General features: G+C 40.0%; 1 protein-coding gene across 2 annotated transcripts in view; it reads left to right on the top strand.

Moving 5' to 3' along the window:
* Window positions 1–9,911, top strand: part of LOC132831018 (neurabin-2-like) — a 216,796-nt gene extending 206,885 nt beyond the window's left edge. For both annotated transcript variants that reach the window (XM_060849048.1, XM_060849047.1), the window contains exon 11: window positions 6,063–9,911. In XM_060849048.1, the coding sequence (XP_060705031.1) occupies window positions 6,063–6,116 (54 nt within the window). In that variant the 3' untranslated portion in view covers window positions 6,117–9,911. The remainder of the gene's footprint in view (window positions 1–6,062) is intronic.
* The last annotated feature ends 9,322 nt before the right edge of the window (window positions 9,912–19,233 follow it).

The following is a 19,233-nucleotide window of genomic DNA, read 5'->3' as shown; positions in this document are numbered from 1 at the left end:
TATACCCTGGAACATTAAGCTGCTGGTCCCATACATCCCTGAGCCACGTTTCTCAATATCCCAGTCCCATGTTCCCAACTGTACCTGAAGTTCATCTGCCTTCCCTGTCAGGCCTCTTGCATTGAAGTAAATGAAAGATAATTTATCAGTCTTACCTCATTCTCAGCCAAGCTCTTGTCTGTCTTGACTATTTGACTTGCTCTCTGTATCTACTGTATCAGTATCAGCCTTTTTTCTCACTATTACTTTGATTCCCACCCCCATGCGCCACGTTATTAGTTTAAAGCCTTGGAGTAGCAGCAGCAAATTTCTCTGCAAGAATATTTGTTCATTTGTTGTCATGTGAATTTTGTTACAAAATGCAGTGAAAAGTGTCGCCACTCTCTGAAAATGCAGAAAAATAAACCAAAACGTAGAAGGTAGAAAAATAAAGAAAAAGTGTTCAACTTCACAGTTCTTCTTGTTAAGTACTCTGCCATGGACCAGACCTGAGATCAATTTGCCACCCCTCCACTAGTGGGACAACAACTGCCAAACTTTGGAGCCGTCTCACCTCCACTGATGTCCTCACCGCTGGGAGTACTCACTGGACCTCGCCATTGCAATCACCATTGATGCTGCTGGGTACCATACTGCTCAAACCTGACTCCACCACTGCCATGAGCCCATCCTGCCAAAGCAGCTGCTGTTGCTGGGCCTAAACTAGCCTCCGCTACTGCCTCCATGAATCGGCGATGGATATAGATGCCCACGGGAACCCAAACTTGCCTTTGCTGCAGCAGCCTTGAGTTGGCGTTAAGACCACCTCGTCAATACAGAAGCTGCTGGAAACCCAGACTCACAGCCGCTGCTGTGCGTCCCCACAGGACCCTCTCGAGTCCACACTGGGCTCACTTGCCATCGACGATGCCATTGCCGTGACTGAGCACTCAGCCCGTGAGGGCGGTTTGATTCCCTGCTGGTGGAGTGAGACCAGATACTACCTGCTGGACATTCTGGTGGTTATTCCCAAATACTGAACCGTCTTCTGTGTGCCTGTACCAGCCCTGAGACTGACCACTGTCATACATCCATCAGAGACCCAGAGCCTGCAGCCTGTAACACCTCAAGTCTTAAAGCAGTAGCTGGACATGTTGTCTCTCATCTGGAAGAAACATAGCTCCAAGATAACCAATTCTCTTGTCTGTGAGTCTCTGAGATGCTATCAACTTTAAGCTTTCAAGCTGACCAAGTGTGCTGGATACCTGAACATACCCATGCAGATAGGTTTCACTACATTTTGACAGTGATATGTGTTGTTTTCCTCTCGAAAAGCTGATCTGGTGAATACACATTCTTTCTGAATGACTTGTTCTTCTGCTTGTGTCCTGACATCAAAAACAGTGCAAATCAACTCCCTACTTTGAACAGGAGCTGGCATCAGAGTAAAAGGCAAAACATTTAGGTCTACGTTGAGATTGAATTGCTCCACAGAAGATAGGAAGTCTTTGAAATTCTCTACCCCCAGCAGGACATAGAAGCTTTGTCTTTAACTAAGTTTAAGATAGATACTGATAGCTTTTAGTTACTGATGATATCAAGTTCTGGGAAAGGCATGGTGTTCTGGATTTGAGGCAGATGATCAACAATGATCTAGAACAGGGGAGCCACTTCAGGGGCTGAATGGCCTACTCCTGGTCATTGGTTTCTATGTCTTTGGAAACTCCACTCAAATTTGTTAAAACTACAGTTCCTCAAGGTTTCTGCACCCTCTCCACACTACTGTATAATCATATAGTAATTTCTACATTGATGCTATGTTAAACAATGTACTCACTGCGTGCAAATACTGTCTCAGCTAGGACTTAGATTTGATAGCTGACGTTGAAATCTGAACTTTTCCTCTTTCTGGAGATTGGAAGAGAAGGGGAAGAAAATTGTGTGGTTTGGCTCCTTGATAGACGCCTGCCATATGCTCACTAGCTGACCAGTTAAATTACTTTGAGTGTGAAGGCCCACTGAGGACTTTTGGAACCTGCCACAACCAAGATCCCTAGCTGTAGTATTATGACTATTTAAGGCCTCACCGACCTCCTCATGCCCTCCAGCTCCCTAGGATTGTGGTGTACATTCCCAGCGGATGAGGAATGTGCCTGGTTCCCCAAGTGGGAAGCCAAGGTGACCTGTCTGACAGTCTGGGGACATTGAGCTCCAACTGCCCCAATTTAGAGGCAGCTGGAGGCATAGCTGTGAGTGGGGTGTCAAGGGGGTAACATCTCAAAGCTGTCCCCCAACCTTTCCTCAAAGATGCTATCTTCCTGCAATCCCCACCACATTTTAAAATGTTAAAAAGAAATACTGTATCCACTGAGGAGAGCAATGCCTTTCTACTCCTGAGGTTACGAGCCTTCTGCCAGTTCTGGTGACCCCCTTGCTCCATTCTGCTCTGACTGCTGTAACTTAGAGTTTTTCCTATTGAACAGATTTCTTAATAGCTTTCATTGTCAGTTGAATACTGTCTGGACACTCAAATTTAAGCTCAGTATTTACAGATGATATTGTTTAACCTGTTTATGATTTTTATTTCATGACAATTGATCACCGTCTATATCTTTTGACCAATATTTTATGTCAAATGATAACTAAAGGATCACTTTTGAATGCAGATGATCACAAATTAACACTGTTGAATGCAAAATAACATTTTCTTGTAGGAGAAGATGTACAGTACAGCCTCGATTATCCAAATGAGTATTTTGTTCGGACATCTGATCAGATAACTGATCTGATCGTAAACAAGCGGTAACTTGAGTGCTGGTTATTGAACATGCCTTGGTTATGTGATAATGCACACCAATTAACTGATAACTGAATACTGAGTTGCCTAATGCTGTTTTTATGGGACTTTGAGATCTTGTTTGGATAATCTGAAATTCGATAATTGATGTTTGGATAATCGAGATTGTACTGTATTACAATCCCACCTGCCTTTCCCGCGTCCACCTGTTACCATCCCACCTACCTTTCCCCCAGCCACACCTCCCCTCTATTTATTTCTGAGACCCCTTCCTCCTCCCAGTCCTGATGAAGAGTCCTGACCTGAAACGTTGACTTTCCTGCTCCTTCAATGCTGTCTGACCTCCTGTGCTTTTCCGGCTCCATGTTTTATCGACTCGGACTTCAAGCATCTATCGTTACTATCTTACAAGGATTTGTAGGTTGTTAACCAGCCTGGTTGGCCATGCCATTACCACGCCTTCCATGACTATCAAGTCCCAGAGTGGAACTTTAACCTAAAGCATCCAGCCAATTACACTACCCACAGTCCTCCAGGCCTCCCTCTGTGCTCACCTGGTGCTTCTTGGGTATATTACTATGTGGTTTATATTACTTTATTCACCTATATACCCCTGGTATATCCCTATGGTGCCCTGCTTTCCTGAATTGACAAATAATAAAACAGTCGATGACTCCTTTGCATATAAATTAATGTGAATTGCCAAGCTTAATGAATATTTTGTTACTGCCTCTGTCTTAATAAGGCTTGGAATGAAAACACTAAATTAATTTTGAAGACCTTTCGATATCTATTTAACTTTTCAGAGTTGATCTCCTCACATTTGTCAGCCAAGTAATGTAATTGCTACCAATATATTATCTTTCAGACTCATCCTTGCATAATTCAAAACATTTAATCACAGCCTTTGCAAGTTGTAATGTGTGTCTGAATGGGAAGTGACCCACTCAACCAAGTTAAAATTTGACATGTAAATGAAATTTTTGATTTATTTCTTCCTTTTATATGACATCTCTATTAACAATTTATAAGAAAGAGCGTCTTTAGAGATTTATGCTCTTATAGATTTTGACCCCTTGAAAGAGGCCGATGGTGAATCAGATAGTTTTCACCGTATCCCAGTGTCACCAGAGCTTACATCTTGTTTGTGACTAGCCCATTATCCATTGGGAAATGCATTTAAATTGAATTATGACAATAGTCAACAGTAATGACTAGGGTTGATTAAGGTAGAGAATCGGGAAAAATGTTAAATTGAAGCAATTCTTACATTTCTTGTGGTAGATGAGTGACTATCCATCGAAAGGACTTAATTGGCTGTGCCACACTTTGAGACATTGCGAGTTCATGAATTGCATAAGTCCAAATCTTTCTTTATTGAAAGTTAATTGGAAAAAGAACTTTAAAACTGGAATTGCAGTCATTGGAACAGCACTATCGTAGTGTTCCTTTGGAGAAAGTGAGGACTGCAGTTGCTGGAAATCAGAGTCAAGAGTGTGGTCTGGCAAAGCACAGCAGGTCGGGTAGCATCCAAGGAGCAGGAGAATAGATGTTTCAGGCATAAGCCCTTCATCAGGAATGTTGAAGAGTGTTTCTTTGGTTCATTCTTGGAAAAGTCCAAATCATTTTCTTTTTTATTTTGTATCCAGGTGCAAAAGATAGTAAAAAGGAAGCTAATAGAATGTTAACCTGAGAAAACTGGAACAGAAACTGATAGAATTTATCCTGTGTTGTTTAAAACTCTGCTTCTACAAAGCCCTGAGTAGTGAGTAAGCAGAAGGCCTCAGGAAAGATATATTGGCTTTGAATGGATAGAGTGTCAAGCAGCTTCATCAGAACGATATCGGGGCTAAAAGGGCTTAATAATTACAAGAACAAATGGCCTGGCTGAAGCTTTTATTGCTGTAAGAATGGAGGATTTAACATTTTTTCAAATGAGATGTTTAAAATGATTTCACAGAGTGGGTGGAAAGAAACTATATGCAGAACAAGTCCTGAACAAGTGGACATAAACATACCGTTAGAGCAAATTGTTCAGGAATGAAATCAGGAGAATGTTTTCGCACTTGAAAATTGGTAATTGTTTTAAAGGAGTATGCAACCAAAGTGAGTCTGTGAAATTAAGATAGGTACCAACTGTAGTGATTGGAATGAGGTGCAGTTGGATCTCATTGACTATGAGATCTTTGAATGGGGTTGTTATTCTGGGCAAATTAGGTAACCCTGGCTGACAGATTTAAACGGGAGACACCAACACCCTGGAGTTGTTCAGGGAGAGGTGGGCAGCGCAGGGAGTGGAGTGCATTATTTCCCCCTCCAACTCTATTTTGATTTAATCCCTGCCCTCCCCTTCACTGTTTGATCACACAGCATTGCCCTTTGATGTGAAGGGCAGTGCTTGTCACTGGCCACTCGGGTGTTTTCCTTTCTTCCTGGTGGTGGAAATTGAATAAAGATTTGTGCACCTTGTGTCTCTCACTGTGTCTCACACCTGCACACACACTCCATGGGTGCTGGGGAAAAATAAGCACTACCACAGTTAGGCGGTAGTGTGGGGGTTAATAATAATAAGAAAAAAAAGTAGAAAAGAAAAAAAAGAACAGGAGTGTCTGATCAAAAAAAAATAAACGGGAGACACCAACACCCTGAAGTTGTTCAGGGACAGGTGGGTGTCGCAGGGAATGGAGTGCATTATTTCCCCCTCCAACTCTATTTTGATTTAATCCCTGCCCCCCCCTTCACTGTTTGATCACACAGCATTGCCCTTTGATGTGAAGGGCAGTGCTTGTCACTGGCCACTCGGGTGTTTTCCTATCTTACTGGTGGTAGAAATTGAATAAAGATTTGTGCACCTTGTGTCTCTCAGTTTCAAAAAAGAAAAGAAAATAAAAAATAAAAAAAAATAAACAGGAGATTGAGAGAGTCTCCTTATTCCAGGGATTGGTTCTGAGCTAGCTGATCAGTGTCCTGGACAGTGCATGTGTAAATAAAAAGTGACTGGGTGATGGGATACCTGCCTCCTTGGAGTTATTCACCAACCATTATCAGATTTCAAGGAGGAACAAACTTCAGGGACGGAATGGCATATCCAAATAGTTATTTCTGCTGCTCAGAGAAAAGCAAATTGTCCTGTCCATGCGTACTTGCACCACCCCAGCCTCCATGACAGCCACTTAAAGGATGGTGCAGTCAAATAACTCAAATTAGGGTAGCAATGTATGAAAAGAATGATTATGTGTATTTTCAGACACACTTCTCACTGCTGTTTCATGAATATTTTCTACAGGTTACCGAACTGGAGACAAGTCTAGAGTCAATGAAAAATTCCAATGCAATTTAGACATGAAGATCTCTTTCCATCACCTGTACTTGAAATAAAACCTTCACGCCGGAGCAACAGGCCTTGGAAAATTGACATTTTCCTGTTTGTTTTCCTCTGGAAGGTTTGTACAAGTTGCACTCAGTGCAAAGGATTGTGTTTAAGGGAAGTTTTGCATTGTTGTCTTACATAAAACAATTTGCCAAGTCACTTTCAAACAGATGGCCAAATCAGAGCTGCTCAGTGAAGTAGTAATGGGCAGCAATGAACTGGTCTGCACTAGGATTGGACTTGCTCCTCCAGCCACAGAACTAGGACTGTCCCATTCAGTTTATTTAGTTTATATAAAAATAATAAAAAGATTCTAACAAATGAATGTTCATTGAGGGCATCATTAATACAAAGGTAAATTGCAGAGTTGCTGTTAGTTCTAAGTCTTTGGTGAACTATTACTTTAAGAATAAAAGAAAGGTGTAACTTGTCATTATGTCATGAGTGAGAATGCACAAGTTTTTTACTGTCTGAACTCAAAGGCAGGTTCAACCAATGGTGTATTTTTTTCTTGTTATATGTAATTTACTTTTGCGAATTAATGTAAGCCATACTTACTTTATCTATTTGTGTTTTTTTTTGTTCTGTATTGGAAAGCATTATATTACTAATAATATTGTCACCTCAGTGGATGGTTCATTTTACATCTGCATAGTTTGACAGTACCAGTACCTGTCTTAACAAAAATTGTTATTAGACATATAATTTTAAAACGATAAACCAAATTTCATTACTTTGTTACTGAACAAGTGAGTATGAAGTGGAATTAAAAACTTGTATATTAAACTGGGAATGTAAAGTTGAATAGTGGTCACTGTAATGGACTAATGAAGTAGATGGTTGCTCAGTTAAAGATTTTGAAAATATTTCATTCCTGGTATTCGGCTGTTTTTTTACTGTATCTGCTTCCTTATTCCATGCTTCTCTTGGATCTATCAAGCTTTATCATTCATTCCTATTGTTATTCATTGTGCCATATTTGGTAGATCTTGTCAATAATGACATTACATATGTACAGAAATGAAGATGAGTGTTTGTGTAGGTGTATAGCTGAAATCCATGTAATTTGTAGTGTAAAATGTAAGAACAAGAAAGAACAGCGCAGCACTGTAAAAAAAAAGTATGTTACATGGCAAGATTGGTTCTAGAGCTGTGTATTACAAAAGCAAAGGAGTCTGATATTGTGATTGAATGATTTCTCCACAGGCTGGAGGATGGTAGTGCAAGGAATATATATACATATATCAATCCATTCTAGCATATATTTTTTAGAACCCTTTAACTAACTCTACCCACCGATCGTCACAGATTTATTCCTTAGCGAAAGCCAATTTCTGATTTTTCCTGTAACTTCTCAATGGCTATGACCACTCGCTTACTAGTTCCAAATGGGGTGAAATAGAAACAGATGGCTTGAGTCAGGTGAAGAGAGAATGCATGTTTCTTCAGAGAACTTACTAAGACTTGAATGTGCGAAAGAGTCTACAGTTCTGTTTCCTGTTTGTTACCATGCCAACAAGAATAAAAGTACAAGTACACACTATAATCAATTTCATACTGGAATATGTACAAATGGTATGGTGTGGAGGTAGATGCTGCTGTTTGCATGGAACGTTGTTCCATTTCTACAGTTGCTATACTTATCCATAAATATTTAACCAATGAGTACCATTCTATCTCATACCAGCATACTCTGTCCCAGTCTCACTACAAGCTACTGGGAGAGGCTGGATATTCAGCTTGTCCAAGCTTCCAAGTATGTAAGCCATCTGTTCTGGATCTGATATTTGTATTGTTGGCATCATGACCAGATGAGTTACCCAAAAAGTACTGTGCATTGTTGAGTTTCGGATTAATTATTGACAATAAAACTAGTAAGTTCCTCCCGAGAACCCCCAGTGATCAACCTCTTTATACTCATTTGTGTGCTCCACATGTTCGTTTCATAGCATGACACAACTTCATTGAATGTAGCAACATTAGAAAGAAGTGTGTGGGCAACAAAAAATGTTTGACAGGATGGGTAACAATTGTAGGAACATCTAAGCTACATCTTAGACTGTGCAGAAATTGATCCAATCAATTATGTTTGAGAAATTAGTATGCAACTGGATAAAGTTTACATGTGACTTGCTTAAAGTAAGGGTTGAAATTTGATAATAAGCTTCTGCTCCATTTATGATAGGGCATAAAAGCAAAAATCCTGTCATCTTGTAAACATACCCGGTGAAACCCAATGCAGGGGGCCTATGAGAAGCGTGTCCCAAGTCAGCCCACAAGGGTGGTGCACAAGTTTCATTGGACTTCAGAATGGGGTATCTACCCCATTTGAAGATATCATTGGTAAAGTCACCATTTTGAATAAAATTCTCTGAAGTTTTGTCTAGCTACCTATCAGACCCAGCCTATGTCACCTCTTGTACCCAGCAGTTTTTCACCTCTGTGCCGCAAACCCTCTTCATTACTAAAATTGTTGTTCATGCAACACGGCTCTTCACTGACTGCTGGTGCCGGCTGTTCTTGCCTTAATATTCCTAACACCTCGCAAATGAGATGATCAGGGTCCTAGAAAGTTTATACCAGTCCTGGATATTTGCTATCTCTCTAAGCCAGTTGAAACATTAGATATAAATGGCAGTATTGCTTGAAGTAGAGTTCTGGAGTCCATCAAAAATGCAAGTTCTAATCGTAATTTCTACTGTCATGAGATTGGCACTACTTGAATTGTATTGCACTCAATGATTCTGGTCTCCTGGTGGTTAGATTAGCCTCTGGAGTAAGAATCTTGCAGTCTATTTGTACTGCTCAGTGAAGGAAAGCTAAAAACATGAGGTCTACCTCCTCTCTCCTTGATCTTTCTAGAGAAAGTAAGGAACATGTTTGTGTGTGGCAGACTGGAGGTTTGGTTAGGGGGAGAAAAACAATTTTGGAAACAGAAAATTCATGAAGTCTTATTACTTATTAATTATAACTTTTCCACCTATACTAAGTGGCCAGTAATACGTTACAAAGGACTGGGTGGTTCATTGTGACATTGTCCTTTGAACTTTTTCCAAACTGATAGAGTGACAATGTCCTTTTCCTGTCTCTAGTGATTTGAAGTGGATGTCATTGGTCAGTCTGAGCCAATTTCTCAGCAATAATTAACATTAGATTTCAAATCACACAGCGTGATAGAGATATATCAAATGAGAGTACAGTTAAGGGACATCATTATAATGGTCTAGAGGAAACATGACTTTGCATCTTAGTCATGTCGTCACAATGGTCTGTGTTAATACAAGGTGCAAAAAGTAGTAAAATATTCCACTAGCACTGACATCCGTCACCTTGAAGAGCACAAAAATGCCTCTACATTATACTGGATATTGCAATGTACACTCACAGACAAAAATGGAAAGTACTGGAGCTTAAGCAGCAAGCTACACATCTAGCCTGGTTCAAATTCTTGTTTAGAACTGCCGTTTCTCCACCATTTTGGAAGGAGAGGTGGAAAACACTGAGCCATATTGGGTTTTTGTTAACTACATACACAGGTGCTGTTGCTGCAGACTGTTATAGTTTTGAGATTTCAGCAGCCAATAGTTTGCATTAAGCCCTGTGCCCACTGTTTGAGATTATGTTGGGATTGATTGATTTCACTTGTGTTTATGTGATAATTGTATTTGGTGAAATGTATACAAACTTCAACAAAGTTAAATTGTTTATTTTATGGCTTTCAACCATGTTAGCTGAATGTTAATTAAATTTCCTGTTGAAAAGGTATTATCTAGCTTATATGAAATTATTAACCTTCTGTTTTTTTTTTACTATGATTAATCTTGACCAAAAGGTTCTTAAGTTATATAACAAAGATCACATCAAGTTGTTACAAGAGATTAGTAGGAACAGAGTTATTAATGTTTCTGGGAATGTCTTGCTCATGATAGATAGGCTCCTCCTGGTGTTTTACCCCATGTTAAATTTGAATGTCATCTCTTAAAACCTACCTTATTTTTGAATGTATATTAAACATATCTGAACTCATTTCTTCTAATGATGTGTAGCATGAATTCAAACAGCACAGAATAAAGTTGACAATTCCACTTTTGTAGGATGTGCCCTTTTAAGTTCATATATTTTCCATCTTCAGATGTTATTGTATAAAAAATATTGACATATCCCTTGCACAGTCATCTTTTCAATATTAAAACCTGATCTTTAAAATAATTTAATGGCATGATCACGAAAAACCAAAAATGCAAAGGAGCAGCATATGTATAAAAGCTGTATCGTATAAACAAAGTCACTGGGAAGGCACTGAAGATTATTCACTTCCAGAAAGAGAGGTGAACTGAGGTCAGCTCAATTTATTTTACCTGGGTGTCTGCCTTTAAGATCAGCTGAAGAGCTGTATATGTAGAAAGATAGAGACTTACAAGTACATCACTTACTCACCCTTCAATCAGTAAATAGTGCATAGTGGAGGGAGGGTGAACAAAAAAGAATTATTCCGCAGATATAATGGCAGCACATTAATAGTGGCTCATTTGGTGAATGTGCCACCTGGAGTGATATTGAATTTCAGAGATTGTAAAATCCCCTGATTATACGACAGGGTCTGTACAAAGCTGATCTCTGCCAACATTTGGGTAGATGCACTGCGATTGACCAAGAAGGGGTAAAATGACATAATTATCTTTCCTGCTGTGGTGGGGCAGCATGGTGGCTCAGTGGTTAGCATTGCTGCCTCATAGCATCAGAGACCCGGATTTAATTTGGGCCTCAAACGGTGTGGAGTTTGCATATTCTCCCTGTGTCTGCATGGGTTTTCTCCAGAGCTCCAGTTTCCTCCCACAGTCCAAAGATGCGCAGGTTTGGTGGATTAACCACCTTGAGTTGCCCATAGTTTTGAGGGATGTATAGGTTAGATGGATTAGCCATGGGAAATGCAAGGATAGGGTAAGGGGTGAGTCTGGGTGGGATGCTCTTTGGAGAGTTGGTGTGGACTTAGTGGGCTGAATTGCCTATCTCCACACTGTAGGGTTTCTATGATGAAGATTACTTTCTCTTCTTATATACAAAAACTTCACAAAGCTTTGTGTAAAGACTTTGTTGGTGAAATTGATGCATGCCAATGGCTGATAGAGAATTGACCGCTAGAGATCCATTTGTTTAAAATGGGCTGCTAAGGGACTGTTGTAGCATAGTGGTATTGTTGCTGCCTTTGAACTAGGAGGTCTGTGTTCAAGCCTCAATACTCCAGAGGTGTGCTGCTGAACACATTGATCAGAACGTGTCTGAAATAGCTTGCTAATTTGCTATAAGCATCTTGATTGGTGTTGGTGTTCACCTCCTTCATTGGGAGAGGGTTATAAACGAATCATTCATCAGAGGGTTTTTGATTTAAGTTTAAAAAGTTGCCAGAATAATCCTTCCATACATGCTTGAAATACCAATGCACTTAACAGTTAGGCAAGTCATCATGCAAATTATCCAGAATATCCAATATAAAAATGAAACCGTGCGGATAGCCAATGTGGACCGGATCTTTCCCCGATGGAAACAAAATCCTGTCAATGTTTATCAGCTTATCTGTAAGTTCAGCCCACATCCACTAAATGAATGCAAAAGAAAGGCTACTATCAACAGAATAGCTACTTGTGCTGGGTGTTGAAGAGCTGTTTAACAGAAACATACCCTGGCTTGAGTTAGCAACATCAAGAAATGAGGCATGAAAATAGCAGAAACTTCATTTGGGGAAGCAGGAAGGGATAAGTAGGATAACAAATACAAAAATTGTTAACATTGTTGCTGCACAGCATAGTTCAAATCCTTGATTTAACTGAAGTAGTATCACTTTTTGTCCCCTGCAGAATACTTTTGTATTTTTAATTCGTTAAGAACTTGCATTATTGTTATTGCAGCAATATTAGACAATGACATGAGTATTTCAGCTGTTAGTCAAGTCTGTGAATGCAGCTAGTAAATAAATGGGTTGCATTCATTGAAGTTTAATCTAAACCATAATTACTGTAATATAGAACTATTTAAAAGTGAGACAACAACTTGCGTGTGTCAAAACCGGAAGTAGGGCTTCTGGATGAAGACATTGTGATTGGAGATTCATTAGTTCTCAGTTTCCTTTTCCTTACTATGGTTTGTGAAGTTTCAACAATCGAAGTGGAAGCCTTAAGCAAGAAAAGTGTAATTATAAGTGTATTTTATATTAATTTGTGATACTGTAAACTTGAATGAAGCATATCTTGGGAGTTATGAATTGTTTTGATGATCACAGCACAACAAAGGATGGATAATTGCCTGGTTTAAATGGAGTAAAAATCAGTTCAATTCATTGTTGATAATGTTTACTGTAGCGGAAGGCAAGCTAAATAATTGTGACAAAAAGCTTGATAAAACAATTGATGAGATTCTAGAAAGAACTATCCTTTAAACATGCATGTATATATAATAATTCAGTTTACATAGAAACCTGTTAGACTTTATATTTAATGTGTATGATCATTAAAGAGGCTAACCTGTGCGCGAGTTATAATGGAACCTGAGTACTTCATTCAGCCAGTGATGTCCCTATTTAAATGTTACTCTTGTTATTTGATAACATTCCTAATCGATCATTTTATGGTGCTGAGTAAATAATGCTATTGATTAATGATTGTGTGTTCCTTAATAAGCTATTATATAATTGTTCCATTTTTGCTTATTGCTATTGTACATGACATTGCAGTAAATTTTACAAACAGTGGGGATGCATGGAACCCATTGTTGACTTTACAAGTTCATAAGTGGTTGAAGTTAAAATCCAGCTTTTTGACTGAATTAATATAAAATATCAATTTAATGACTATGTCAGCGACATATAATAACTATCTGATACTGATTGACTTACAGCCAAGTAAAAACAGTTTTATTTTGATAATCATTTCGGAGATGTGAACATATTATGGCATTTATTGATTATCCCTACCTTCTCTTGTGAAGTGGTGTTGAGGCACATACTTGAATACACCGTGGAACTTGCTCGGATCTTTCAGAAGGCAGCTAAGAGTCAACTGCATTGTCTGAAGTCATACTTAGGCCTGACCATGTGAAAAGAGCAAATTTCTATCCCTAAAATTTAAAAATTATATTTGCATACCACCTTCAATGTATTAAAGTAAGCCAAAGCATTTCACAGGAACATCAAAAATCAAAGTAAGATAACAAGACACATGAGATATTCGGTCAGGTGACAGAAAACTGGTACAGAAAGATAGGCTTTAAAAATGTAAAAATGGGAGTCAGAGGGTTTAAAGGGAAAAAAGGCTAAAAGAAAGACGGAAATTAATTGATGGGCTTGGCAACCAAAATGCACATGTAAAAGGACACAGGGAAAGCTCAATGTGTACAGGTCGTGTTACACATAATTAATGTACGTGGGTACAAATAGTTCTTCCTAAAGAACTGATGGCTCGGGAGCCAGCTTGATTCTGTCAATACCATAAGACAAAGGATCAAAAGTAGGCCATTCAGCCCATCAAGTCTGCTGTGCCATTCAATGAGATCATGGCTCATCCGATAATCCTCAACTCCTTTTGCTCCTAACCCTTGATACAAATACTGCCTTGAATATAGTTAATGGCCTAGTCTTGACAGTACTCTTGGGGAAAGAATTCCACAAATTTAGAACCCTTGAAAGGAGAAACTCCGTCTCACCTCTCTTTAATGTGCGACTTCTTCCTCCGAGATGATGCCCTCTCATCCTAGGCTGGTTTTGTGACCAACGTGTTCCCAATTTCTCCTAATTTCACTTAAGCAATGCATTCTTTAGTTCAGGGAAGTGATTTTATGATGCACACTCATAATACGGTGATAGCTGTATCATCACTATACTGTTTTCTAGGATATAAAATATCCAATTCATAAAAATAAATCTAAAATGGCAGACATGTACTTCACTTTAAGATTCAAGTTTGAAGGAAGAAGATACCATTTGGAAACAATTCTATAATATTTTCACATTAAGGGATAGGGTTAGGGCTAAATTGTAAAGGATAATTTGTATGCTTGGCAAATAGAGAGGAACAGTTTGTCACTAACTTAAGAATCTGGATTTAGAAGTCCATGTGTGTTATTTTCATATGAATCTTTTTTATATTTCCTAATCCCCAAAACATTTCTATTCTTCTAGTCTTGTGAAATATATTAATTATTGCAAGTCTTGTTTCACACCATTTCTGCAACTTACAGTTGTTAACTTTAAAACATTTGATCAACAATTAAAACTTTTCTTAACCCACCAAAATGAGAAGTAGCCTACATTTCTTTAATTATAATGTGTACATTCTTCAATAGCTGAATGGCTGATTTTTGTAGCATTGCTAGACAATTAGTTCACAAACTTTTCCAGAACAAGGAATCTGATAGAACAGCAGGAATGTACACAATCCAGGATTCCGTTGGCCATGGATTCAAGTGTTAGCCAAAGGACATCAAGCGGCTTAACATTTGCAATTGAGCTTCTCTGCTCGATCACTGTGGAAATAATCCATATCTCTCCCATCAGCTGTGGGAGGACAAGGCATGTGCCCGTTGACAATCAATGTTCATGGTCATCTTCTTTAGTTTAGTGGGTGATTATTCAAAGTGTCATGATTTTTTTGTTAACCATAGGAAAGGTGAAGAGGCAACTCCCAAGCATACCACATCTGAAATGGGGATTGAATCCCATGCTGTTGGTATTAATCTTACCCACACATTAGTTCTCTAGCCAAAGTGAACTAACATGCATGCAACCCCACCAGCACTAATGTTCTTTTACAGTTTCCTAGCTCATAGGGGAAAGCTAAAATGTAAATAAATACAAGATTTAAAAAGCAGTACAAAATGTTCACATATGAAGTGTGTTGAAAAAGATGCTTCAGTTCCAAGTGACCTTGGCTGAACACTCACTAGATTTTATTTTAATGGATTGTTTGGGAATTGTAATGACAGTGCACTGAATCTTACCAGAAATTGGCAGTTATTTTTGGCAAGTTTCATTGAGAGTTTCTCCCTGTGACGCCAATTGTCCCAAACTCATTATTACTTATGCACCACATCTTTATGCCACTGCTCCACATATTCTCCCATTCGCCACAATCAGAAATCTCATCACTCTCAGAGGCTCCCAGGATTCATTAGGCCAATGCCATATTTGAAACCCAGCAGTGCACTTGATGAAGTGCAGGCAGTCTGGAGTTACCCTGTCCTGTGTATGGTGTGGGAGGACAATCAGAAAGTACTGCTTCTCAGGACACATAGGTGGCACGGCTGGCATTTCTTCGCAGAGTCTTACACCTATCACTAGTTGGGATACACACCACACAACTTCCTCGTCCTTGGTGACACTGTCAGAGGGAAAGCTACTCTTTCCTCAGTGGCAAGTATAATCAATGTCTTGTTATTGTCAATGCGGTACAACGTGGACATCATATTCAGGGAAGCCTTTAAACAGTTCACAACATTCACGCCTGTTCAGTAACAACAGAAGTGAACAAACAACAGACAAACAGAGGTTGCGATTATCTCTTAGAACAGAAATGGACTGCTTGTTTTTGAACAACAACAGTTAATGAATGACCATTGCACCCAGTTCTCATTTACTGGAACTGAGCATTATTTGGTTTGTTGCAACCAATACTGCACCATTCTATCATGCAGAAGGTGATATTCCACCTGCTTATCCTCCTCCTCAGAAGATTGCTGCTGTTTTCCATCTCTTCAGTATTGGTCATATTCCCCCTTTGCCTGCTCGAGATGTAAGGAGCATGGCATGTAAAGATTGTGTGACACACTCTGAGTGTACTGCAAGGCTCACCAGGCCCTTCCAAGCACTGGAACCTCACCTTTGGGACACCTACTGTCTGCTCTACAATGGCCCTGGATGAAGAATGAGCTACACTGTATCAGCACTCGGCCTGAGTCAGTTGGATGTGTAATAGAGTCATCAGCATGGTCACAGAGAGTAGCCTTATGTACAATAACCATTCAGCACTTGAAATGAGATTTCTTCAGAATCATGGCAGCTTCCTGGCTCAGATGTCCAAAATGTGATTCTAATGATCGCACATTTCTGTTGATGAATGCGGCTGCATTATGGTGTGGACCTCTCGATGTGTGTACAGTTTATCCCACTCTGCACCTGGAGGAAGCCAGTGATGTTGGTAAAGCCAACTCCCTGTACTGCAATGCCCACCTCAATATGAGGAAAACAAGATGAGGTGTTGTGATCTAGCACAAAGTATATCAGTTGCAGCCATGAAGCAGTGGTAAGTTGAGGTTTGGGAGAGCCCATACAAGCCCCCAGTGGCTCCTTGGTAGTAGCCAATTGTATAAAACCTTAGTGTCACCTTGATGGCCAAGCATCCTTTCAGCTCACAAGTCCCACTCCAGCTGCTGGGTTAGTTATGTGACAATGCCTCAGGGCATCCTTACCCTGTGGTGGCATTGTACCATGCTCATCTAAAGGAAGTGGCAGCAAGGACAATAGAATTTGTCCCTCCTGTGCATTTAAAAGGGAATCCTCACCTGCGACCTCTTTAGACACAGGCTGTTTGTTGTCAGCTGGGACCTGCTGCTGGTCCTGGCGTTGCTGTCACATCTCTGACTTCATTTCCCTACTCTTTTATTGCATCATAGCAACAGCGAAGATAACCCCTGCGCTGGCTGGATCCATCAGTCACACTCACAATGAACTTGTGGAGCATAAAAAATGGAACAGGGTCTCAGTAATGTGAGCAGTCAGCATTCACATCACTCACCTATGATCTTTAGCATACTCCTTGACACAGTATGACGTGAAGGACACTGACATGGAGGGCCATGGAAAGCCGTGAGATGGAAGTTTGGCATAGGAATCATAGTTTCAAAGATGTTTGCATCACAGAAGGAGGCCCTTTGGTCCATCACGTCTCTTCTTGTAAACAGAGGTCTGACTACACTAATCCCATTTGCCAGCTTTTGGCCCATAGTCCTCCAGGCTATGGCAATGCAAGTGAATATGTCAATACTGCCGAAATGTCATGAGAATTCCTGAGTCAGCAACTGTTTCCAGCAGTGAGCTCTAGATTCTCACCACTCTGAATGAAAAATACCTTGGCTAATGGAAAATGTGCCTTCCTATCCACCCTGTCTATCCCCCTCATAGTCTGGAACACCCTGATCAGATTCTCTCTCAACTTTGTGGTTCCGTGGTAAACAATCCCAGCCTTGTGCTAATGAATGCATAGCAGTTGTGTCACAGAGAGATAGTAGGAGATTGTAAGTGCTGAATGCGGACTGAATCCATGTTGCTGATTATTTACAGTTCAAGGTGAGAGGGAATCAGCTCAGTGAGATGTTTGTTTGTCTTTGTGAACAGTGGTCAGCAGATGCAAATTTTAAGGTGGCCTGTGATGACCTCTGCTTCATCGAGATGACTGTCTTCAGTCTGCACTGATGCATAACATGCTTGTGATCAGCATTTGTACCCCACACAGTTGCACACAGTGTGCATTCACATGTACATGACTTCAGCCTGTACTGTGAAAATACCAGATTAATGCAATTGTCTCTTAAAGGACCTTAGATCATTCTAAAGTAGAGCCCAGATTAAGAGCCTTTGACTCTGTCCACTCCAGTTATGGTCAAAACCATTTTTAATTTGCAGAAACCCCACTCCATCCCCACCCCACCCCCAACACACACACACACACACACACACACAAAACAGCACAATCCCTTCCTTCTCGGGTCACACTGGATGGCCCACGTGTACAGATTCTTCATATGTTTGCGACACCACCTGGGAATTATGTCTGCAGTTCTCATCATTACTCCCTGAGTCCCAGCACTACACCTTTGTCTAGCCTACTGTCGTTATGCACAGTCTACCAACTGAGGGTGTTGTTGGTGGTCACTGCCCATGGAGTGTGACCTTAGATATTGGTGACTGGTGCCCTGGATGGAAGTCAGTGGAGCAAGCAGGAGTTGCCAGGTACGCACTCTGACTTTCACATTGGGAATTTTTGCTGTTTTGTTTCTATCTGACAAGTGGGCAAATGGGAAACTCCATATTCATGATGTGAGGTTAACTAAAAATGAGATGTTAGTGCATGCAAGTTGTCCTCTAGTGCTCAAAGTGTAAGAATATCATCCCGTTGTTGAACACTTGGTTGGAAAAGGGGACTTTTGGCTCTTGATGTTGTGAAGCTCCTTTTTAGCCTCCTCACATGATTTTACAACATCATCACAATGACCCATGGCACTCAGTGAAGTCTAGGAAGACTTCTCTCATAGGAACATTCGAAACAGGAACAAGAGTAGACCATTCTGCCCTTGAATCTTGGCTGATCTTATCATGGTCTCAATTAATTTGCCTATCGCCAACACATAACTCTCGTGTAGATAAAAAAATCTGCCTCACTTACCCCTGACTACCCTTGGTGACCCAACCTCCACTGCTCTTAGGAGGAAAGAACTCCAAAGGTTAGCTATTCTCTGAGATATTTCCTCCTTGTTTCTGTATCAACTGGGAGCCTTATTCCTTTTGATCTAGCTTCCCTCTCAAAGAGAACTATTTCTCAGCATCTACCCTGGCAAGAATCGTATACATTTCAATAAAATAACTACGCATGTTTCAAAACTCTCATGAATTTGACCCAATCGCTCAGCCTTTCCTTGTAAAATAACTCCTTCCTGCTAAGAATCTGCAGAGTGAACCTTTACTGACTTGTCATCTTGAATAATGCCTGTTTGCCACAAAATATGCAGATGCATATATACATAGATATGAGGCGAGTCGTATGTTTGCACAGACAGAAATTTGCAAATGTCTGAAAGTTTCATTTAGGCATGTCATCTCAAGCATTGTGGTACCAGTTTCATGTTAACTGGCCAGTGTCCAAAAGCTTGCACTTGTTGGCCAGTTTGCTGATTGATCAGATATTTTCTTCATATTTGCCATCTCAGTACATAAGAAATGGATGCAGGCATTATTAATGTATTAGGTCTGGCTTCTTTATAGTTTGGGTCATTATTTACAGTACAACGGACCAAAATGACTAAGATTTTATTGCTTCTCTGAGTT

This window comes from Hemiscyllium ocellatum, chromosome 32 (genome assembly GCF_020745735.1).
Source record: "Hemiscyllium ocellatum isolate sHemOce1 chromosome 32, sHemOce1.pat.X.cur, whole genome shotgun sequence".
NCBI classification, from domain to species: Eukaryota; Metazoa; Chordata; class Chondrichthyes; order Orectolobiformes; family Hemiscylliidae; genus Hemiscyllium; species Hemiscyllium ocellatum.
Note: the sequence above shows the minus strand (reverse complement) of the source record. Positions and strands in the feature narration are given on the sequence as shown.